This window comes from Columba livia, chromosome 2 (assembly GCF_036013475.1).
Source record: "Columba livia isolate bColLiv1 breed racing homer chromosome 2, bColLiv1.pat.W.v2, whole genome shotgun sequence".
Classification (NCBI taxonomy): domain Eukaryota; kingdom Metazoa; phylum Chordata; class Aves; order Columbiformes; family Columbidae; genus Columba; species Columba livia.
The window spans coordinates 7,828,399-7,852,245 of NC_088603.1; the positions used below are offsets into that span (position 1 = coordinate 7,828,399).

The 23,847-nt window shown below is 40.4% G+C and overlaps 1 protein-coding gene across 8 annotated transcripts in view; it reads left to right on the forward strand.

The window, feature by feature from the left end:
* The window catches only part of GALNT11 (polypeptide N-acetylgalactosaminyltransferase 11), a 53,074-nt gene that overhangs the window by 2,596 nt on the left and 26,631 nt on the right, over positions 1–23,847 (forward strand). For 5 of the 8 annotated variants that reach the window (XM_065050415.1, XM_065050422.1, XM_065050420.1 and 2 more), the window contains exons 2-4: positions 14,344–14,676; positions 18,450–18,573; positions 20,872–21,038. In XM_065050415.1, coding sequence (XP_064906487.1) covers positions 14,382–14,676; positions 18,450–18,573; positions 20,872–21,038 — 586 coding nt within the window. In that variant the 5' untranslated portion in view covers positions 14,344–14,381. Of the gene's footprint in view, positions 1–4,478; positions 5,073–7,905; positions 8,040–14,343; positions 14,677–18,449; positions 18,574–20,871; positions 21,039–23,847 lie in introns of those variants that run through there. The other 3 variants (XM_065050417.1, XM_065050418.1, XM_021301175.2) reach the window with 3 other exon arrangements.

Consider the following 23,847-nt stretch of genomic DNA (forward strand, 5'->3'; position numbering starts at 1 on the left):
AGGTTTTAATGGTAGTTACAGGGCACGTGTGTGATACAAGGCAGACTATGGGTCAAATGGATGAGATTAGAAGTATCTCAGCAGGCAGTAAAAATGGGGATTTCAGATCTTCCAGCAGGAAAGAATAGGCTAGTGTGGGGGTGAAGAGAGCAGAGGCAGGATCGTTTTAACTTCAGTTACGTTACCTTGGAAGGTTCTGTGAAAAGGTTGCAGTGTGAGCAGCTGGCAGGCTGAGTTTGGCAGTGTGGCAGCTCTGTGTTGACTACTGAAGCAGAGAAGTAAGGGGAGACTTCCAGCTGAGGGGAAAGGAAGCATTTTGAAAAAATACAACTCTTCCTTTCTGTGATAGTTCAGTTTATTGACTGCTTAAACAGTTCCTCTGCCTGGCTAAGCAATACTGCGGTTACAGGTATCCCTAAAATCAAGTGTTTTTCTTTACTATCATGCATTTTGGAGAGGTTCTGCAATAAAGCTCTGCTAGTTGCTGTTGAAGAGCAGAAGTATGCTCATGGATTTCAAGTGCAGAATTTATTTTTTCTTTGTCAAAAAAATATTATGGAGGTGAAGTCTGTTTGAATCCCAGTTAAAGTGTGGGACTTAGATAAACGGTCTTGATTCTTATCTAAGGTTTCTTTTCAAAACATATGGTAGCTTATGGAGATGAATGCATTTGCAGTTGCAGCTACTGTGTTAATGTATAAAGTACTGTCAGTACAGAGACCTTGGCTGTTAAATCAGTGTTTAGCAGCATGAGTAAATGCATTTGTTCAGCTCATTTTGTGTTCAGAGTTAATAGTATCCACCACATCCCTCAGCTGTGCTCTAGCATGTTTCTCATGTGAGTCAGTGTTGTGTAATAATTAGTGTAAATATTTTATTTGAAAACTCTGTAAAAACTAGAAATTACATTGTAACAAAAAGAGGGGAAATTAGGAAGCTGATGATACTGTTTCAGTGAAAAGTTGACTCAAGTTTACTAAGTTTCGGGTTATTTTGTTGTATGAACTTTTGAACTCCTTCACTGAGATCTGAAAGTACATTAAGTCTGTAGGTTAAACAACTGATGTCGTTACCAAAATGTGGATTGAAGCACCTGTGAGAGTGACGTGCTGTATCTCAGCCTGTCCTTGTGCAGTTGAGTTTTTGCAGTCAGATGCTTTGTATATTTGAAACTGGAATACAGTGCTCAGGGGTGAATCAACTTTTCCACTGTTTACACTGGTTAGGAAACCCCTAACACATGAACCTCAGGACTTCCCCCTGTTTGCCTTATACTTTGTAGTATGAGCAAGAAATAGGTGTGCAGGCTGGGGAGGAGTCCAGACCCCGCTAGCCCTACTCCACAGGTAGGTATTGGTGTTTTTGCTGTGCTACAGTGGCTGCTCATGTGCCTATTCTAACTCCTCTTGTCATGGCATAAGTTACCTTGACAAAAATCGCTTCTCTGGGTGCAAGAGAGGGAAGGAGTATGTTCATGAAGCTGATCGAAGGCAACTGCTTACCTGCAGTAACTCTGTCGTTCCTAAGCCTGTGGGGCACTGCACCATTTGAGAAGTTGAATTTTAAATTGACAGGTTAAACTAATAGACTTGCAGAGGCATGCTGAAATGAAGGTGCCTCAGTAAATGATTGCTATGTGCCAAACTGATTTAAGCAAATACTTAATGAATGCTGGGAGCATGTTCACAGAGATCGTCTTTTTAGTTTGTAGAACCATCCAAGTATTGCTTGGCTAAATGACACAGATTTTCTTGTGTAGACAAGGATTAAGTTAGATGCTTTAAACCTTGGAGGTGGCCTTAATTAAAACAGATATCCTTTTCCAGGAATCACAAATCCTGTTTTGACACACAACCCCTTATGAATCAATCTGTGTAGGTTTTTTGACTATTTTGCCAATTCCTGAAGTGTAACCTCAATAACAAATGATGTCACTGTCTCTGTTGATACCTCTCATTTGTTAATTTACTTTCTAGAAGTGCTTTCTTTAGTTTTCTGTTTCCTGGAGTACCTTAATTTTGTCAGTGAACGTGAATCTCTTATCTCTTGCATCAGCAGACGCTGAGACTCATCGCCTGTGAAGCAAGAGAAGGCTGAGTTTTGGATTACACACTAACCCTCTGTGCTGGCATTGTGTTGGAAAGCATGGCTCCTAGTGAAGTGGGAAAAAATCTTTTAATCTGCTGTTCATTCTGTTGCAACATCCTTGATTTCAACACCAAAATCCTGAGCATGTTTTCCCATTAGAGACATTGGCAATAGATAAGTAGAAGTGACCAACAGGGGATGGAAAAGGAGTGGTCTGCAGCTCTTTCCTCAAAGGGATTTCTTTGGAGGAGAGAATTGAGTCTCTAAGATCCTGTAGAGAGGAATCAAAGACAAAGAAAACTAATTTTTGGCGTAACTTGCACAAGTTTGCACTCCCTACAGACAGTGTAAATTCTCTTTATGCCAGTGACTTACTGTTCTAATCTAACAGTTAATGTCCGGTTGTTGTTGGTTGTTGTTGGTTGTTGTTGTTGTTTTCAGAAACATGCTAATAGAAGGTCTGTTTACTTACATATTTGGAAAACTCCATACCCTGTTGTCAAATACAATATTTGGCAAGATAAGCTTATATTAAATTGATGGCCTCATTTAGATGTGCGAGTGTTTTCATTGACTCCATCTGCAGGTATGGTTGTACCAGCAATAGTACCTCTTTATTATAATAGTATTACTTTATTGTGTTGAGAAGGGGAGAAAGAATGTTTCCTGTACAATAGTTTCCTAGGATAATTTAGAAACAGGCTTGCTGGGGGAGCAGAAGGAATGAGTTATTGCTGCACTAATCCAGACTACTGCTTGATATTCATATCCTATTTGGTTATTGTGGCCTCAGAACCTTTGTATTTGCCTTAACGCATCATTCTGTTTCTATAGGTGGAAGCTGAACCAGTGAGTTGCTGAGGATCTCATAAAAATCTGTAGCAGAGCAAATAGTTCAACCAGAATGTCCCACAGGTCAATCTGATATCTCAACTATACAGGAGTTCTGGTTCAGTCTGTGGGTTGAAGAGAGAACATGTAGTAGGTTTATATCCTTAGGATTCCTCTCAAATTAATGGCTGCAGACACTAGTGAGAAAATGGATCCAAAAGCAAGAAGATTGCAGGGTTTTTTGGTCATTCTGAGGAAGAGTTTCTCACTGGGAAAAAGGAGAGTCCCATGATCCAGCTGTTCCAAACAACATGGGTACTGTGGGCTCTGTACTAAAGCTTGGAGCTGGACACGAGAAATGCAAATGGCCATTTAATTCAATTAAACCCCTATTTTTAGTGTTTCATCCAGTTCTAGTTTTTTAACAGTAGCCATCCACCCAGTAAAACTCAGTTACAACATAAAGTATTGAGAAAATCTCTAAGATTCTGGCATCTCTTGGTAGTGTGGAGAAATGTAACAGGAGCTATGAGCTCTGGGCAGTTTAGAATGAGTTAAATATTTTCCCATCCCAGGCAGTTTGTAGATTTAAACTGTAACTTGTTTTAACCTAGTTCGCATTTCTGGTGCTACATTTAATCTCTTCTTTTAAACAAATAATGTCTATGTATATTCGTATCAGTTAGTCGAGTCTATAAGGGCTAAGCAAACTGAGTTGCAAGGGCAGATTGTGGTGCTACAGCGAGTAACTCATGTTACTGTGGCAATTTCTGACATCTCTGAGTGTTACATGTCTGGGATCCAAACATGGCACTTCTATGGTATTTTTGTGTTTAAGCTTCTGCATATTGGAAAAGAAAACGCTGCAGGAAAAGATAAATGAAGTAGCCTTTTATGATTTGTGGGGAGTAAGCTTGGAGGTCTCTGAATTCTGTAATCTGATGCTGTAGGATAAGATGCGATATAACCATTCTTATTAAGAGAGTTTCCAGTTTAGTAGTACTTGTAATAACGTAATTGCAGCATTTTTGCATTTTATATATGTTCACATATACTCCTTCGAAGTTTCTAGTCTGAGTTTGCTAATATCTTTAGTGTATTTTTCGTATACACCTGTTGATTTCAGTACTGAGTTCTGCACAAGTGGATGGTGGGTGTCTGCTTGGAGCTAATGGCAGAACCTGAATTTGCAGAAGAAAACTGTGCAAAATGTGATGTGCTTGGTCAGTAGTCACGGGTTTAAAACGGAGACCAGTCAACCCCAGTTTTTGCTGTTCCAATCTAAAGTACTTTAGTGGGGTCTGGTTTGTTGCCAAATTTATTGCCAGATCTTTTGGCAGGAGGGTTGTACAAATGAAGTCTGAATTTTTATTATTATTATTTCTTTTTTTTAGAATTGGAAAATGTGTTTTCACTTTGCTTGTAAAAGACTGGAAAAAAGCCCAAAGCACTTTTGCTTGAAATTTTAGAAAATTACTAGGGATTTGGAAAATGAAGATGAGTAAAGTAATTTTTAGGATTAAATTTGTATGTAAACATAATGTTAATTTTCTCTAGCATTACTGTGGTCTGATCCATTGATACTATAATGAAGAATGCCTTAGATTACAGGAGTAGTTACATTTATCCAGTCCTAAAATTACATTCGGTCATTTGGAGGCAACTGCGAGGCTGATGTGGCCCCGGTGAAAATGAGTTTGACACCCACACTTAGAAATACGCTGATTACGCTTCTCTAGTGAGCAGCAGTTTTATTTATGCTTCCCAGTGCCTGAATCCATATGGATGATGCATCAGTTAAGAGGAGAAAAACAAAAAAAGGAGAGAGAAAAAAACAACCCCAAACAAATAGAAAAATAGATCAGTGTTCTTGGAGCAGTGTATGCAGCCAAATGAGAAATAGCGTTGCAGCATTCATGTCCTAAGATCCATCCAAATTAGGCTGTTGTCATAGAGAAACTTGTGTTTGTTACCCCATTCCCGGTCAGGACTTGCAAAGCAGTGCTCAGCAACAAAGTGTTAAGTTTCAGGCTCAGCGTTTTATTGTTCACTGAGAATGAAGACACCAACTGGATTTGACTGCTACTGCAGTAAATGTGTTTTCACTGTGTAACCTTGCACTGGTTCTTTAGTGCCGACTCTTCTGGAAAAAGGTGAGCGTTCTTCTGTTCAGCTCTACACGTAGAACTATGTCTTATCTAATTGTTTTGCATGCATCTGTATTTTTACTGTTATTTTGGTGAGCTTTGCAGACATAAGATGCGAGGAACAGCTAAGTAGATTTTAAACACTTAGAAAAGGTATTAAGCAGCTTACTTCTGCGTAGTTGACCTTGTAAGCTCTCTTACATTTTGCATTTGTGTGAAGTACTGGAGGGTTGTCAAACTAATATTTAGATACATGAATGTTTAAAGTGAGAGAGATGCATTGAAAAATAAGTCGTCAGTGTGGGTTTTTTAATCTTGCTGTTTTCTCAGCTCTATATGAAGGAGGAAAGGCTGTATTACAAAACGCATGCATCTTTCTTTGGAGACAGTGCATGGATGTTTTGGATTCCTTGAGAGCTGGTATAGCTAATGAGAAGAAAATCTCACTGTTTCAAATGGAATAAAGTATTTATTAGCAACAAAAAAGAAGAAGGTATTTTTAGGACTCTATGAATGACAGGACGTAGTTAGTGCCAGATGGCTTAAAGGAACATCCAGCCAAGCAGCCCTGTGGAGCGATGTTTGTTAGGGGGATAGGTAAGGAAATTCTGTGCATATATTAACAACTGTGCTTTGGGAACCAGTAGCTTATTTTTGGGGGAGAAGAGGATACTGCAGCAGCATAAAACTCTCTACTGTATAGCACTTATTTGCTCGGTATTGAGCACTAGGATTTTGGTAAGCTCATGTTTCTAATCCAAGTGTACTTGCTTTCTCTAATCAGACTGGACTATTATGTTACTTTTCTTGATGCAGTGTTGTACCACTGGTTGTAACTAAACCTCATGTTCTTTTCTGTTGTTTGTTAACATTGAGATCCTGACTCTTATGAAATGTTTTATTTCCATAACTTGTAACTGCTTTTTCCTTTAAATTGTGTCCTTAAATGAGAGCCCCTGTGAAATATTCTCACTCCTTAGAGAGGAGTATGTGAGGAGAAAGGTATTCTTTATTATAAAGGAAAAAAACCACCTCTAATATGTTGTTGACAAGTGAAGGATATCACTGCAGAAGATACTTTAACATTTCTTTTAGGGAGCATTTGAAATGAAGGTGAGCAGAGAAGGAACTTCACATTTTTATCATAAAAATGCTGAAGTGTTTGCATTCATTCTGGTATGGTAGCCGGCTAAGTAAAGCTTTTTTATTGGAGCTGAGAAATTCCTGAAAGCTTGATAGGCAAAATTATGTTATTAGCGGAGGCATTTCAAGATATAGTCCACAGATTTTAAAATGATAGTATGCAATATTTAGACATCTCTGGTTAAAGTCCAAAACCTAAAATACAAATGAGTATATAAGTGAGTCATTTGACAGTGGCAAAATAGTGAGGGGTGAGAACCTAAAGACGTAAAGGAAACATTATTAAATTTTTCTTAAAACACTTTATGGTTTTCAGACTTAATATAGTCATAATTTCTTAGGTCTTCAACAATTCCTGCAACTAGTCTATCTATATGCCTTTATCTAGGAAGTATAATGAATGTTATTGGTATTTTCAGATTATTTCTCTGTAAAGCATTGATCAAAATTTGTATTAATTCCAGGAGGATTTATTTTAGGTGGTAAGACATGGATTTGTATAGCTGTGCTGAAATGACTAAACAGTTGGCTCTCGAAGCTTTTAAAGTTGCATTTAGAAGTGACTTGCAGAAGCTAATTAAAAATAGAACTTGGCGTGTCATCTCATTAAAATGAATGGGAACAGTGATCTTATGCAAGAGGACAGCCTGTAGTCCACAGTATATTTCTGTGAATGAGGGCTGCTGTGACTGGAGTTATTAGTGTTTTTTAACTCTTCCGTTCTCCTATGTTGCACCTTACTGAATAGCCTAGTTCTGTTTTCTGGGTAACATCCCAGTAGGCAGCAGTAAGCTGCCATTGGCTCTCCTTAAAGCCATCTTGTCTGTGGACCAAAGAAACCCAGTGTCCTCAGCTTCTCCTCACAGGGCAAGCGCTCCAGCCCGTGATCACCCTGGTGGCCTTTCCTGAACTTGCCCCAGTTTATCACTTATACTGGCAAATCCCAGACTGGATACGGTACCCTGACCGTGATGATCTGAGCATGGGGCAGTGTCACTGCGTCCCTCAGCTAGCTCTGCTCCTGTGGATAAGCCTGGATGCTGTCAGTTGTCGTTGCTGCTGGTTCATGTTTAGCCAGACCTCCCCGGTCCTTTCCTGCAGAGCCGTTCCCTGGGCTGTGTCAGCAGCTGGGGAGCTTGTCTCAGGTGCGGGACTTGGCATTTGTCCTTGCTGAATGTCATGAGGTAGGTTGCTGTAGGCTGAGCTTGTCTTTATGTCACTAGTTATATTGTGTCAAAAATAGCCACTTAATTAATGAAGTACAGTGACCCATCCCTTCAGTAAAGTAAAAAATTAGTGGTTGTTTTTATTTAAAAAACAAACTGGCAGGTCAATCCAACTTTGTGCTAAACGATCCAGAAGGAGGGGTTTATAATGAGTCAAATTGGGTTGGAGCACATGAAACACTAAGCTTTTATTTTCTTGTGAATGTATGTTCTGCGTGTTCAATAAATGTTGCTCCTAGTAATATGTGTGGGAGTCTGAAACAAAAGCTGCCCAAGGTGTCTCCTTTTTATCTTGCTAGTCTGGTAACCGTGACTCTCAAGAGTGGTTGCAATGTAAGGCATGCCTAGAAAACAATAATTCTTATTAAAGTGCAGAAGCTACTATGAATGGCATCTCTGTGCAATAAGTGTATTAGTGGAGTACTACTTCTTAATCTTCTCTGTTCACTGTTGATGCTGTTGTCTGCTAGTGATTCAACAAGAAAACAGGAAAGCCTGTTCATGCTGATGCTTGTTTCAGAAGAGGAACAATGGTAGCCAGAACATCTTGGAGACCAAGAAATATGTAAAGAGTTAAGGCTATCAAAAGAGCACAATTGCATTTGTAAGTACTGTTACTTTATCTTCTTGGGTTGTTCCCCTCAAAATAAATAACAAAGTAAAAAAGAGAAGCATCTGTGGAAAGTCGTGCTGCAAATTATCCTAATACTCTCTAGAAAGATAAAATTAGTTTAATGGTTTATTTTACTAGAATGCTCTTCAAAAATGAAGATTGTACACATCTGTTCCTTCCCTTAATATAGGTCCAAAATACACAGGCAGTCCTGCAGGAAATCTGAGTAGCATGAGTTGTATCTCTGTCTTCATTTTCCTTTTTTAAGAAGAAAAGCTGTTCTTGGAAAAACTGCAAGTGGACTTTAAAGTTTTCCCAAATAGTTCTTACTCCTATTTCAAAAATCTTGAGGTTAATCTGATCCTCTGTTTGACCTCAAACAAACATGAGTTTTGGCACAGTCATGAAATATCTAGTCATACGGTGTGTTTACTAAACTGCTGAGGTTAATCCAAGCAGATGTCAGTGTTTAAGCAGTGGCTGGTCATAGAGCCTGTAGCTACTTTTGCTCTTTAAGCCAAAATATTGTGAAATGTGGTCCACTTTTTTTTTTTCTCTCCTTACAAATCACAGAATCCCAGAATGTCAGGGGTTGGAAAGGACCTGGAAAGCTCATCCAGTGCAATCCCCCCATGGAGCAGGAACACCCAGATGAGGTTACACAGGAAGGTGTCCAGGCGGGTTGGAATGTTTGCAGAGAAGGAGACTCCACAACCTCCCTGGGCAGCCTGGGCCAGGCTCTGGCACCCTCACCATGAAGAAGTTTCTTCTCAAATTTAAGTGGAACCTTTTGTGTTCCAGTTTGTACCCATTACCCCTTGTCCTATCATTGGTTGTCACTGAGAAGAGCCTGGCTCCATCCTCCTGACACTCACCCTTTATATATCTGTAAACATTACTGAGGTCACCCCTCAGTCTCCTCTTCTCCAGCTCCAGAGCCCCAGCTCCCTCAGCCTTTCCTCATAAGGGAGATGCTCCACTCCCTTAATCGTCGTCGTTGCCCTAATATTGAAGGCTCACACGTTGGACCAGTGTTAATGAGAGCTGCACACGTTACTATTATAATTGCAAACTCCCCCAGGCTGTCTGGGAGAACAGAGTTATATCATTGCTGGGCCAGTTATTAAATGAATATAAATGTTAGTGGTTTTAATGTATAAATGAATGTCATGCTGGTGTTGTGAGGAAGCTACAAGAAGCTGGTGTGCTATGGAAAGCAATATTGCACAGTGATTACTGAAGCTGGAGTCTGGCGGGTAGGGTCCTTGAAAGTTGTTGGTTTTGTTTTTATTCAGCTTTGCAATTGATTGACTTTCAGAGGCTTTTACTAAGTTACTTATATTGACCTTCTACGGTTCTCTTAACAAAAAAAAAAAAAAAAAAAAAATCAATTATTTACTATTTGTGCAAGGAACTGAGACTTCTGTACTGGAATTCATGGAAATTGGAGAGGAATATTTTACTCTTGGCATTTCTGGCATTTGGGTCTGCAAACTCGGTTCCAAGGCTTTGCCGAAGTCTGAAAACTATCAGGCAATAAATATATGACAATCAAAACAGAGCAACGAGAGAGACAGTAAGGCTGAGTGTTTGGTTAGAAATTCTGAGGAAACTGTGCCTTTTGCTCTTGATCTAGTTTGTGCTGATGCTGATGGAGGCAGCTTCTAAGATAATTTCTTTTTCCTTTCTCGGTCACCCCAGCTGCCTCCAAATGAATTGTGTTTTCCTGATGTAGGAGATGCTGCCACCTTGAATGATTTATGTTTGTCATGTTGAAGTATCTCTGGGTTCCTCAGGATACCAATGCAAACAGCCGTATCACTTGGGTGTTGATGGGAATGAATGCTTGTAAAATACTTCAAGGTATTCTCATTTATTATTTGCTGTGAAAGCTCCTCTTTTACCGAGGCAACGTCTTCTGTTCGTTCTGGTTGTTCTCCACTACATGTGTTTTTGGGAGAGAGAATTGTTTGAGATATTTTTTAACCTTACTTTGAAACTTACTTTTGGCAGCTGTGTTGATTTTTCAGAAGTGAAGGGATGAAACACAATAGACCCCTCAAGACTTGTCTAAATTACCAGCAAAATCTGTGAGGAACTGTATTATGAAACAATTCTTGATGTGTTTAAATAATGGATTTTTATTTTTAATGACAAGTAGAATTTTTGTTTGCATTTGAATAAATAAATAGAAATTAGTTTCAACTCTAAGTAGCAGTTTAGTGGTGACTGAACTCAGTGTGGCTGTACTTATTGCACAGGAGAAAATTATTATTATTATTATGACCCCATTGACATTATTACCTGGATAATGCAATTAGGCTTTTTTGATTTAAGTTGTTTCTATCTGACTGTTCAAACCTGCTAGCTCTGCTTGCATTAGCAGAGCTTTAGGGCTGTTGAGTTAAAAATATATATAATCTGTTTTTCTCACAGCAGCATGTATGAGGGCTGAGGAAGATACTAATACTTTGGATTCAAAAGGCATATCCTTTGCATCTCCTGTACTCAGGAACGGCTTGTCTCAATTTAATAAAAAAACCCAAAAGGTTTGACTTTGCTGAAGTTTTAAAATCCTGCTCGGAGGAACCAAGTGGGAGAGGGTGGATGTGTAAGAAAATCATCAGGGTATGGTGACCATGCATAGGCAGTCAGACAGTTACTGGGTGAATTAACAAAGCGTGGTTCTGAGAAGACATCACAGAAATGGAGAGCAGGGGTATCTGGACAGGATAGGGCTTTAATTCATGGTATCTAGATGGTTTGCAGAAGAAAGACGTGGACAGGGAGATGGATGAGGTAAGAACTGCGGGCCAAGCGGCTGCCTCTGAACTGAGTATTTCTTCCTGGGTCCCTGTGACCAGTGAAGTGTTCTCTCCTCCCTCCCTCTGCCATGGATCAAACTGGTTATTTTTTCATTCTGTGCTGAAATAGTTGTTTCTTGGTATATTAGGAAGGAGCGGAGACGTATTGATGTGATTGTACTTTGTATGAGTAACAGTATATAGGGCTGGAAAGGTTCTCCTGGCTCCTCAGGGCAGGTCCCTGGCAGGACTGGCATTACTTAGGACTTAAAAACCTACTGTGGCCTTTTTGCTCAAACACATCTGTAAGACGTCATGGTCAACCTAAAATTGTCCAAAACCGGAGCCTGCAGCTCTGACGCAGATTGTGACTTCTGCGGCTGCCTTCATGATAGAAGTGGTTGAAATCCATACGCCAGTGGTTGTGTAAATGCATATGCATTGGTGAATAAAGTAAACTAATAAGCCTCAATGTGCTTTTCATAGGCAGGGTTTGATTTCTTTCCATTCTGCCTTCAAAAGTAAGTGTCTAACAAAACATTTGGTAATTAAAGAAAATAGTGAGTCTGTATTTTCCTGCCAAATGTATTACCAAATGTCTTGGTTGAATAGCAAGCTACTGAAAGGGCCTAGTTTTCTGCATTGTGGAGGTTCTGTCATTTGATTTAAATGCAGTATTTCAACCTTTGTATCCTTCTAGAAAACTGCGAAACAGTAGAGGAGAGGAAAAGAAGGTGAAACAGTTCTGCTTTAGCAAGGAGCATGTGGAAATATTATTCTCAGGTTTGCATTCGTTGCATTTGTAACAGTACCCAAGTGTGCTTTGAGCCTGGGCAGAGGGCTTTCTGGAGGTGGAAGGGTTTACAGCAATCTTTTTACTCTGGTAGTTACTAATTTATCCCTTCCTCTTTAATCTGAGTGTGCCTGGTGTCTGTCACAGCAAACTTTAACTCCAGTGTGGCTGAAGCGCCACACAGCAGCAAGGTGGAACTCTGAAGTATCGAAGACATGCAAGAAGCTGGGGAAATACTTGGTCCATGATGAATTCTGCTCTGTACGACTCTCTTCCTACTGTTACCTGAGCCAACAAGGGTTATCTTTGGTTTACCTGTGCAAGCTGCAGTGTAGATATATCCTTAAGCAGCTCTGAAATGAGAGAGTTCCTCCTCTGTTATAGTAATTTTATCTTATTAGAACAATTCCATTCCACAATGCAAGTGCATGTGCCATGATGTTAGGATTGTGCGTCTGTGTTACCATAGTGAATGGAAAAACAACTCCAGCAGGTTTCAAGGAGCAGTATATTAAGCTTGGACAAGTCTTACAGCAAATGACCTCCTTGTGGCTGCGCAAAAAAACCCTGGCAAGCACCCAGATCTTCTTTTCTGGATAAGTATTAATTGTCTGCAGACTGTCTGGCAAGAAGAATTATTATAATTCGAGGATGTAAGTGTTTATCTGATCTTGCTCCTTTGCAGCCTTGCATGCTGTTTTGAGCCTCACTTTGCCTTGTTGTGATCATTGGCCACAGTTTGCACAGGGAATAAGGCATTGGAGGCTGGTGGTCTGTACCTCTTCCACTGGTAAACCCATTCTGCTGTCTAGAATCGGGGCGGAGGGGTGTGTGTGTGAATAATTTCTGCCCCCAGAGCATTTGTTGCCTAATTTCCTGGCCCTGCAGTTAAGTGGCAGGATTTCTGGGTGACAATGTTAAAGAGCCTGTTTCACAGAGCATGACATTGATCTGCGTGCACAGGGTCAGTGTGAGATTTAAACCTCATTTAAGACCTTTTTAAGCTCCTTGGGCTTAACTGCTGCATAGATTGTTGCCTTGCAGAAGTGAGGGAGTTTGACATGGTAAGAATGATGGCTAAGTTATTTTTGAGGAGGTTTGGGGTTTTTGCTTTATTTTACTTTGCGGATATTTAGTTTTGGAAGGGAAACAATAACCTGCTGCAGTCTGGGAAATGTGAGCTTTAGTTTTGACATGTATTCTTTTTGGATGCAAGTCGCTTAAGACTCAGAATTACATTGCCAAAATAAGTGGAATCTTTATAGGTTTCTTCGGGATCATGAACACCTCTGTTTATTAGTTTTCCATATTGAGAAGGGAATAATCTGTTTGTACTCATAAATGTTGTTGTGATTTGTTCTTTGCCAGGCTGACCTGAACACTTCTGGTAGTTTCCGACTTTTTGAGAAGTCTGAAAAATGCATTCACATAAACCCTTGACTCCTACCCCAGTACTTTATTTTCTTAAAACAAGTGGTTTGTTCATTAAAAGGTGATGAAATGTTTTCCTGACTTTCTGTTACTATGCAAAGAATTTTTTGTGGTTAGATAATGATGAATCTAGTTCTTTGAGTTAGGGATTTTCTCAGTTTTGGGAACTGAGCTGCATAGTTTTTGGTGGTTTGTTTTTTTTTTTTTTGAGCCTTTTTTAGATTTGAGAAACTCCAGAAAGTTTACCGGGTTCTCTTGGGCCATGAATAGCATGTTACCACCAGCTTCATATGCTCCACTTCAGAGAGTTGCTTACAATAGTAATTTTCAGTAGAGCTTGGGGAAGCTGTGTCAGTGGATGGGTGCCTAAAGTGAAACTCCAGGCTGGGTTGTTTCCTTCCAGCTCTAGGTGAGCATCTCCAGGGAGAACAGAAGCTCTTCTGGAGTCTGCAGACCCTGCAGGAACCCAGTAAATAACCTCGGAGCTTTTTGCTCTTTCCCTGCCCCATCTCTGTTTCCTTTCTTTCTGCAGAGAAGCGTACCTGTAAATGTGACTATCTTGGTGCTGCATGTTGTTAAATTGCACCCCATGATTTCTGGAATTCGTGGGATGTTCATGATGGCTGTTCTTAAATATGGGGCAAGAAGGACTGAACTCCGTAGCTTTCTGAGTCTGTGTTCTCTCATTTCATGCTTTAGGATGGGAACTGAACTGCAAAAATGGCCATGTCTGGGCATACTCTTGGGCAACTGGCTCAAGGTGACCCTGCTTGAGCAAAACGGTTGGATAAAGTGACCTCCAGAGGCCCCTTCCACCCTCAACTATTGAGGCCCCTTCCACCCTCAGCTATTCTGTGATTCTGGGAAGAATCAATTCCCTGTGTGCAGTATGTTTAGTTAGACAGTGGTATGTTTAAATGAATGCAGGCATATAGGAATGTATTGTTGCGGAAGAGAGATAATTCTATCACTATTCTGAGGAAAAATTTATCATTTTTACATTTAATTGTGGTGTGTCACTGGGCTCTTAGTGATTGTTTGCTTCATGTTTTAAAGCAGTAGTATCTACATGGATTGTGCAAACTAGTCATGTTTATTTTTTGAGCCGGAAAGTGAAAAGGGATTTAATTCTTAAGGTTTGTCCTTCAAGTTTAAATTCCAAAAATCATTTAATGGAAGAGCAACCCATAGAATGCATTTTCTAATATATAGACCTGATGAGGTAAGAGGCAGCACTCTCAAAATGTGTGTTCTCACTTTCTTTCAGGTAATTGAGAATGGGTCCTCAACGATGCTAAGTCTACAATGGGAAGTGTCACACTTCGCTATTTCTGCTATGGGTGCCTTTTCACATCTGTGACCTGGACGCTTCTGCTCTTTGTTTATTTCAACTTCAGTGAAGAGAACCAATCCTTCAAGAATGTGCCCATCAAGGGGCTGGAACCTCAGAGGCCGTTTCCAAAAAAATTCTACCCCCGTTTTACACGGGGGTCTGTTCATATACCCGAATTGCAACAGAAAGAGAATAAGATAGGAAATGCTCTTGGAAATCATGTCCAGGATCCAGTTAAGGGGGAGGTAGAATTCTCTCCTGAAATGGGTAAGTGATTTTCAGTGCTGGTGACAAAATTAATAAAACAGTAGAAGAAATGAGACAGTAAGCTTGATTTGTTTGTTTTTTAAAGGATCTAAGGGAAAATTGTATATTTGAAGCAGTTTTGTTTGTTAAAATGTGGGTGGTACTACTGGCCCTCTTCATTAGGAATTACTTGACGTGTTGTGTTTAATCAAAAATATATTATTCCTAACATTTGCAGCTGTGCTGTGTAAGTGTTAATGGACTGGATTACAGCAAGGTGTCTACCCTCGATGTAGTTCTTGATTTTGGAAGGCTGAGCCTACGCTTGTTTCATATCTTACTCCTGTGCTGACTGGGCTCAAATACATGAACTTTTATTAGCCACAAAGAAACTCCACTCATATGCAGTAATTAAAAGAAGCTTGATAACAACAGTCAATGAAGAAGATCCATTGATTTGCAGAATATCCTCAGAGTATGAAATAATCTACAAAAAAATGTGAGCGGGACAGATTACAATGAAATATTTATTGAGATGACAGCAGTCAGGGCCAAATCCTGCTTACTTTGTACCAACAAAGGTCTGTATGTTTCATTGGAGCATATTTCATCAATGAGATGATTTGGGTTTGTATCCCACACTAAAATGCTTGTTATATTTAACTGCTTAACAGCTTATTGTCTGCTGTTGTGTTCAGATATGCAAACTGAGGCATGGTCCGTGCTGGCCTGCGAACTTGCTTTAAGTCTGGAGGAAGATGTTGAGTCTTGTGATACTGCTGTCTGCTGCTTTGGGAATTATGGTGTTACCCCTCCCAGCCAGGAGTTTTATACTCATATATGATTGAGTCCTCTGTCATTACCGTGGATGAATGTTGGACCACCAGCTGCAAGAGTTCGTAGAACTTTACCAAACTTCAGTTCATGAGTTGGTCATTAGACCTGTGTAAATATGTAGGAAAAATGCTAATTCATGTTGCCCTGTGGCATTACAAGTGTTTATCAGTTCACTGCAAAAAGCACAAGAGCCAAGTGAGATGAAGACCAGTCCAGAGGTGGCCATTTCTTTCCAACTATTCAGTACTGGCCAGGAAAGAAGTTGGGCTTTTTTAACTGGGAAATCCCTTGATCTTCAGACCAAGTGACTGGTTTGGTTGATGAAAGCCAAGGGGAATTATACTGCCAGGATAAATTCTACATGAATCATCAGAAGACTGCTGGTTCTCTGTTAGAATTAGATCAGGTGCTGCAGGAAAGGGCTTCCTGTCTATCTAGCATAGGGCAGTGATAAATACATAAACCAAAGCATAAAAATAAAAGAAGTTGGGCATATGACAGCCAGATACAAATTGTCCTACCAGATGACAGTTTGTCTTTTTTTTTTTTTAATCTGGTAGAACCACATAACACTGAAGTAAAGCCTAAACTGATGTTTGATTGCAAAGCCCTAGTTTTCCAAGGGGTTTTATCTGCTGTTTGTACTGAAATCTTTCAAACGTTTTGCATGCATTTTGGATATTGTTCTTCCTGAGAATGTTTTAAAAATGTTAGCACTCCTTGTCTATATTCAGAAGATCAGGAAAAAAGTAGTCAGTGGTTGGTTATGGACAGACTGTAGAATGAAACATTTGGTAAGTGGTTCTTAAGCTCGTGCTTTGTATGTTTTAAGTTGACCCAGTGGCACAGTGTTACTGTGGCACTGAGTATTCAAGCATTATGTGACTGAGGCGGGTGTCTGAACTGACAGGCTGGAAACCTGACTTTGGAAATGCCTGTGATTCAAAGGAGGACCAACTGCTGCCAGAAGAGCAGCATTGCCACGGTGAACAAACCTTGTTCCTGCCTGCGCGATGCAACATATCCACAGTGAGAGCACTTATCCGTGAGCGTGGTAGTGTCAGTCACCCCATAAGATACCCTGTGTGGGTGTATCCCATGTCTTTTCCAGATATCTCTATACCCAGCACTTGGTCCTGCACAAATGCCAAGGCACCTGCTCCTGAGGTGTTTGTTGGTGCAGCTGCGCTGCCACTGCTGTGCTCAAGACTAGAAGCGATGGGGTGGGAAATTTAAATGCACAGAATTCCCTTCAGAAGGTCAACTTGTACCTGTAGGTCGACTTTGTTGCTAAAACACAACTGGTACTGACACTACTGTGCTCCGAAGGCAAACCAGGAGTGTTTATTTGGAAAGGAAGAAAGCTTCAAAACATTTTTGATCACCTTTTCTTCTGTTTTGCTTTTTAACCCATCTTGTTTTCTCTGGCTTTGAGCTCAGCTGGCTTTTGCATAGCTGTTGAAAACTAGAGGACATGAGGCATGAAGAGAGCCTGAGAGGACTGGGGTTTTTTCTGCCTTAAAGAGAAGGCTAAGGGGTGAGATTTTATTGCTGTCAACAGCAACTTAATGGGGCACTGTAGGGAAGATGGAGCCAGACTCTTTTCTGAGGTGTATGGGATTATGATAAGAGGAGATTTCTGTTAGATAAGAGGAAAAACATTTTCTATGAGATGGTGGTAAATGCTTGAACAGGGACATGAGGTTGTAGAATCTCCACCCTTGGAGATACAGGAGACTTTCAAAACCTAACTGGACACGTTCTGAACAACCTTATCTAGTTGGACCTGCTCTGAGCAGGGGATTAGACCAGATGGCCCTTCCAACCTGAATTAGTCTGATTCTATGAAACCTGTTTTTCTGGATATATGGTAGCATGTGAATGAGGAACCCCCTTGTTTGTCATTTTCTGCAGATTTTGAACCGTATGGAGATGATAGGCAGGGAGGAAGGAGATAGATAGATTACATGATCCTTGCTCACTTTTTGTGCTGAAATTTCAGTGAAATTGCCGCTGTAGCTTGGTAATAGCTGGTGAGGACATATGCGTCTCATTCTGTGCAGCCAGAATAAAGCATCGTTGTTCCACTACCTGAACTGCTGCAGAAGTGGCTACCAGATACGAGTGGTGGCTACCACTTCCCTTCTCTCCCTCCTTTTTCTCTGTGGAATAGTTGAGTAAAGCACCATAATACTTTGTTTCTATTCACACTGGTGAGTATTCGGCTCGGTGGGGGAGAAGCCTGTGGCACTGAGTCAAGGCAGGCAGGATGGCATTGAGGATTTTGACCTTGGCCTCTCGCACTGTACTTATTTATACCGGCAATTGCTGCCTCTGCCATGCTCAGCAACAGTTGATGCTTCTGCTAAAATAGTCAATGGAGAAACAGCTCTGTTGCAATTTTACTTGCTGTCAAAGTTTCAGGTGATATAAACAAGAAGTTCAGAGTTTTTTTCATAGCTATTTTTATGTTACTGCAGACTTGTGAAAACTGCATAAAACTAGAGCTCTATTGTGAGGGGTTTTCTACCTTTGTAAACGTATTTTCTCTCTAAAATCCCATTACAGACCCTTCATCTATATGGATAGATGCTGATGCATTGTGTGCTCAAGTCTATGTTCTGTTGCTTGTTTGATGTGGATTTTTAGGTGGTGCTAAGAGTTAAGAGACCATTTAAGTGAAGGAAGTGTGTCTGGTAAGGCAATAAACACAATGGAACCGTCAGTCTTTGGAGAATTATTTCATTTTATTACAGCTGCCACTGCTATTTCTAAGTCCTACGTATTTGTAAGGGGTAACAAAAATAGTTGCACAAAAACAGACTTTGTAAAACCAGAAGGATTTTTGAAGAGCATAATGGGTCTCAGGGGAGGTTAAAGCATACATTTCCATCCTTGACTGTTCCCAAAGGATATTTTTGAGCCTGTTAACTGATCCTGGCATGTTTCTTTTGCAGGAATGATTTTTAATGAGGAAGATCAAGAAGTGAGGGACTTGGGCTATCAGAAGCATGCTTTCAATATGCTTATCAGTAATCGGCTGGGATACCACAGGGAGGTGCCTGATACAAGAGATGTGAAGTATGTACTAATTTTTGGTGAGAACGTGGTAAAATTTCATGTGCTCAGGGACTTGTTACTTGCATTATACCTGATGTAGCATTTAACATTTTTGATGTTAAAGGGCAACAAAGATGATTAAGGGAGTGGAGCATCTCCCTTATGGGGCTCTTGAGCTTGGAGAAGAGGACACTGAGGGGTGACCTCAGTAATGTTTGCCAATATATAAAGGAGGATGGAGCCAGGCTCTTCTTGTTGACAACCAATGATAGGACAAGGGGCAATGGGTTCAAACTGGAACACAGGAGGTTCCACTTAAATATGAGAAGAAACTTCTGCTCAGTGAGGGTGCCAGAGCCTGGCCCAGGCTGCCCAGGGAGGTTGTGGAGTCTCCTTCTCTGCAGACATTCCAACCCGCCTGGACACCTTCCTGTGTAACCTCATCTGGGTGTTCCTGCTCCATGGGGGGATTGCACTGGATGAGCTTTTGAGGTCCCTTCCAATCCCTGACATTCTGTGATTCTGTGATTACATTTCTGTTGGGTACTCTTTCAGCCTTCTGTGTGGCTGAAGGCAGATTTTTCAGCTATTTAAACAGAAGTGCTTGAGGCTAGGATTTATTTTCTTTGGTCTCTTCTGTCTTTTTGACTGTCTTTTTGGCTCTTTCTGGAGATCTAATTTTTTTGCCAGCTGGAGCGGTATGTGAAAGGTAAAGCCCCACGGAAACCAGGCTCCATGAAAAAAGAAAGACTGCTACCCCTGAAAGCAAAGTTTTTTTCCGAATTCTTAATTCACTTTAAGAATGCTTAATAAAGAAACAGATTAGATATACAATTATTCAAACTGTTATTATCCTGTTAATTTTTGTGAGTTGTAGGATTGGCAGACAGCTATTTGGATAGAAACAAGATTCTGAAAATAATACTTTAAATAAAAGTTGGTGTGGAAAAGTCCTAAGAATCAAACTTTCTTTTCAGCAATACTTAGAATTACACAGCCTGTATCTTTCATCTCGTCACCTGTGTACTCAGTTACTTAAAACATTCTACAATATTTTTGAAGCTTCATTTTGAGACACTTAGTACTGTAACTACCAGAAGAGATGCTATAATTGTGTTTGGTACCTTTGAAAGATGAACATTAAATGTTCTGGTGCCCAGGTTAATGAGACTTTCACCTTATGTACCATTTCACATTTGTTGTAAGCCTACCGAGGGGAAGATAGATAAATGACTGATGACAAAGGCTCTCTGTTTGTTAAAGGCCTTGCTTGGTATCTGGATTGCACTGCTCTGAATACTTTCTGTTAAAAAGCAGATTTTTTTTCTGTGTTCTGTCTGTATATGGGAAAAAAAATCCCACCCCTATAACAACAACAACAAACCCCCAATGTTTAATTGAAAAATAAATAAAACTGCATCTGTTTTTCTAGTGGTTTCTCTGGTGTGGGTAAATGTAATGACTCATACTTGCTGAAATGTCTCTCCCAAGGCTGAGTTCATTCCAAGTCAATGAAGACTTTTCTTGTATACTTCTGGGTTTTCATTTGTAGTTTCTTATTTTTATTGGATTCCCTCATGCCTGGCATCTTCAAATGGCATTAATCTGCAATACTGTACCCTGCTAGAAGTATGGACAAAATTCAGAAATAAGGCTAAAGAATGAATGATCTTCTGCTTTGAGTGGGATTCAGCCTGCAGTTTAAAATGCTGAAATTTAGATAGCTGCGTGTTAGTCAATGCAGTTAATGGAGCATGCAGAGCTCTTCAGCTGACAAAATGCACTTGTCAGCCTTAGGGTGAGCTGAACACTGTCTGAACTCCGCTGACAGCAGGGACTAGACTTAAGTGTCTTAATCTGCAGACTGAATCCCAGCCTTGGTTGTCTGAATAGGTGTTTAGCACCGTTGGAGGTATTCTGGGATATCCAGCCTAGTCTCCAGCAGCTGGCCATTAAAACTGTGGGGTTTTGGTAGGCCTCATGTCATATTTGTTATTCCTGTACATGGCTGAGCTATCTGAGGGTACTAGACAGTTTTGACAGCTGAAACAAGCCCTTAATGATTTCTTTATGTCTTGAGGATCTGTGATTCTTACTCCCACACAAGTTCATAATATTCTTTGTTTTCTAAAAAGTAGCAATGTATTATATGGAGAATAGTTTACTATGCTGGGCCTTACTACAGATGTTGTACGCCTGGGCTCTTTGTGTTCAAGTTAGGACTTCTTCCTACACATCACTTGTTATGTATGAAGTTTCACTAGTGATCTAGCCCTTTGGAAATCCCACTGAAAATAATGACTATATTTCTGTTTGCAGATGTAGAGAGAAGTCCTACCCTTCTGATCTGCCATCTGCCAGTGTTATCATCTGTTTCTACAATGAAGCGCTTTCTGCCCTGCTTCGCACGGTGCACAGTGTCCTGGACCGCACTCCCGTGCACCTTCTGCATGAAATCATTTTGGTGGATGACAACAGTGAATTAGGTGAGAGAACCTTTCAGTAATATTTCAGTCAATGCTTATGCTTCTTGACCTTTCTGTCTCTTCCTGTGCTTTATTGACTGATCATTATAAAAACGTGGAAGCCATGATGCGAAACCAATTTGTAATGCAGTCCATCTCCGAAAAATGCCAGCTGGTACAGCTGCGTGGTGTTCTGAGAAACCCAAGATGACATCCACTCTGACACCGGTGCCATTTTACTGATGAGATTTGTACCATACAGACTGGGACATTCCAAAACAGGTTTTGAAACTAATAAATGAGGAGTGTATATTTGCAGAGGGGGTGATTAAGCAGTTTATAGATTAGCTGTTTTTAACAGTAGCTTGCTTAGGATGTTCTGGTGCTCAGAGCAGATTATGTTGGTCTTTTCATAAACTTTGTGTGTCAATACGAACTGAATGCATCTGAAAGGAACCGAATGCAGCTGTGGTCTTGCACATAGTTGATGTGGCACTGTGCAAACAGCGCGTCAGAGTTTTTTGTACTTGCTCGGCGTTCGGGACTGGCGTTGAGCTGGGATCGGAGCTCAGCCAGTCCTGGGAGGGCTCTGCCTGGCTCTCTCACAGCCTCTTGTGGCCACCCTGGGAGCAGCCAGCCCTGGCTCTCGGTGGAGGGGCCCAGCAGGGGTAAACCTTGCAGAATTGCTTTACTGTTGATGACAGATTGATGCTTCGGCATTTTTCTCTCAAACGATGGACAAGGCAAAGACAGACATGCAATTCAAGCGTTTGGGCACTTCAAAAGCAAAATGCCTGGTGAGGAATGTGTTAGCGTAGCAGACCTCGCAAGTGGGACTGTGCACATAATCTGCTCACCCCTGTACAAGTCTACAACTTTTTGTGTTTTTGAAATGATTTTTACTTTTTGGGGGCATATAATCAGTTCCCTTGATCTCATCATTTGGTTTCTGTGTTAAAGTTTCTCTTGATCTAAGAGACTGATTAGAAATGTATAATGTAGAATTAAATTCTCTCGTTATGCAGCAAGTTCATTTCTCTGAGGTCAAATCAAATGTTAAGATACAGGAGAGAATGAAGATCAAACACTCTGTCCCTTGCTGATAAGAATGCATAATATTCTGTTTTGTGTTTTGGAAGCGATATGTTCTCTTTGCTACAAAGTGTCTTGTGGAATTTGTTGTTTTAAAGTTTCATAACTGTCGTATTCAGGACTAAGCTTACTTCAGAACTCAGTCTTTGGAACACAGTAGCACATTTAGTTAATGCCCGTGTTTAGGCAGTAATACTATCACCCTTCTGGTCTGTTGCTAATTCAGAGGCCAAATTAGGTTCAAAACATTCAAGTAGCTACTTTTGCCTTTGTGACTTCAAATGAACATGATTTGAAGCTGGAGATGGGAGGAGATATTGTTATACAGAGAATTACTGCTCTCGATGACGATGTACTACTGGTTTGCACTGCTGCTTAATTTTAATGAATGGAGTTTCACTGCTGAAGAAAAGCAAAGCTGCTTTAGTGACTGAGGAAAACAAAGACTTTGGCTGTGCCATGGATCTCATGTGAGCTTCAGCAAATCACTTAAACTCTATATGTCTTTGATTTTTTAATTTGTTTTCTGTAATTACATATTTCCTGAAAAGATATCTTAGCTGAAATTCTGCCTATTTCTACAGCTTTAAATATAGGAGCTCTACTGCACATCAGTGCTGTTGTGCAGAACTTGGGTTTTTGCATCTGATTTTGCCTCAAAAAGCTTCTTACATTCAATCCTGCACAGTCTTACTAGCCAAGCAACTCAACTGAGCCCACTGTTAGAGTTTTCTTTGCTGCAAGGCAGGATTTCTTTTTCTAGTATGTCGTCTTTCTTCCTGATTTAGGCCTTGCCTGTTGTGGAACAGCCTACAGGACACGTTGAAAACTGTCACTGGAGGTTTTATTCTACATGGAAGAAGAGGTTGAAGAACAGATGTTTTCAGATGTTTGCACATGCCATTGGACATGCAAAACTATTTCCTCTTGTATGTCCTTTCCTGCAGCATTATCTGCCCTAAATGCTGAGTTTAGTAACTGACCTTTTCTGCTTTGTGCTGTCCCTCTGTTTGCTGCAGTTGTACGCCGTCTTTCCCTTGCTATGATACACCGAGTGAAGAATGATTCAAGCACTGGTTTATTTTAGATTTCAAATCCTTCTGTCCTACTTAATTATTTCATTTGGGTAGCATCCTAGAGATGACTTTATTTCATGAACTTTCGAGGAGACTTTCTTAAAATCTTTCCTATTGTCTCTGGCATATTATGTCACATTCAAGACCAAGGGAGAGAATTCCTGTGGCCCAGATGAATCCAGTCTGCATCTCTCCAGAGACTTTTCTTTGTCCTAGAATATTCTCTACCACCGTGTTTACTCCGCGGTACCTTCTCATTCTTGATCAATGATGCCGCCTTGCGGCACAAAGGCTGAGGTCTCAACATCTGGAGTTGCTTCTGGGAATCTCCTTTTCAGTCTTCCTGCCTGAAAGTTCTCGTACTCCCTGAAGGTTATAGCTCTGGCTTCCGCATATGTTCCTTTGGCATTTAATCTTGTTAACAGCAACTTTAATGTTTGAACTGAGATTCATCAGCATAATAATATTTATTTTTGCAGATCCTGTGTTGAAAGTCTGTCTGCCTCCCTGTACCAAGGTTCTCTATGAAATCTCAGCTGGCTCTTTGTTGTTCTCCCTCATTTTATGTTCCTCTTTATTTCTCCATAAGTTTATGAACTTGTGTTTTTCCATTACTTCAGTCTTCATGTGTCTGTCTTCTCTTCAGTGGTCCTGCTTTAATA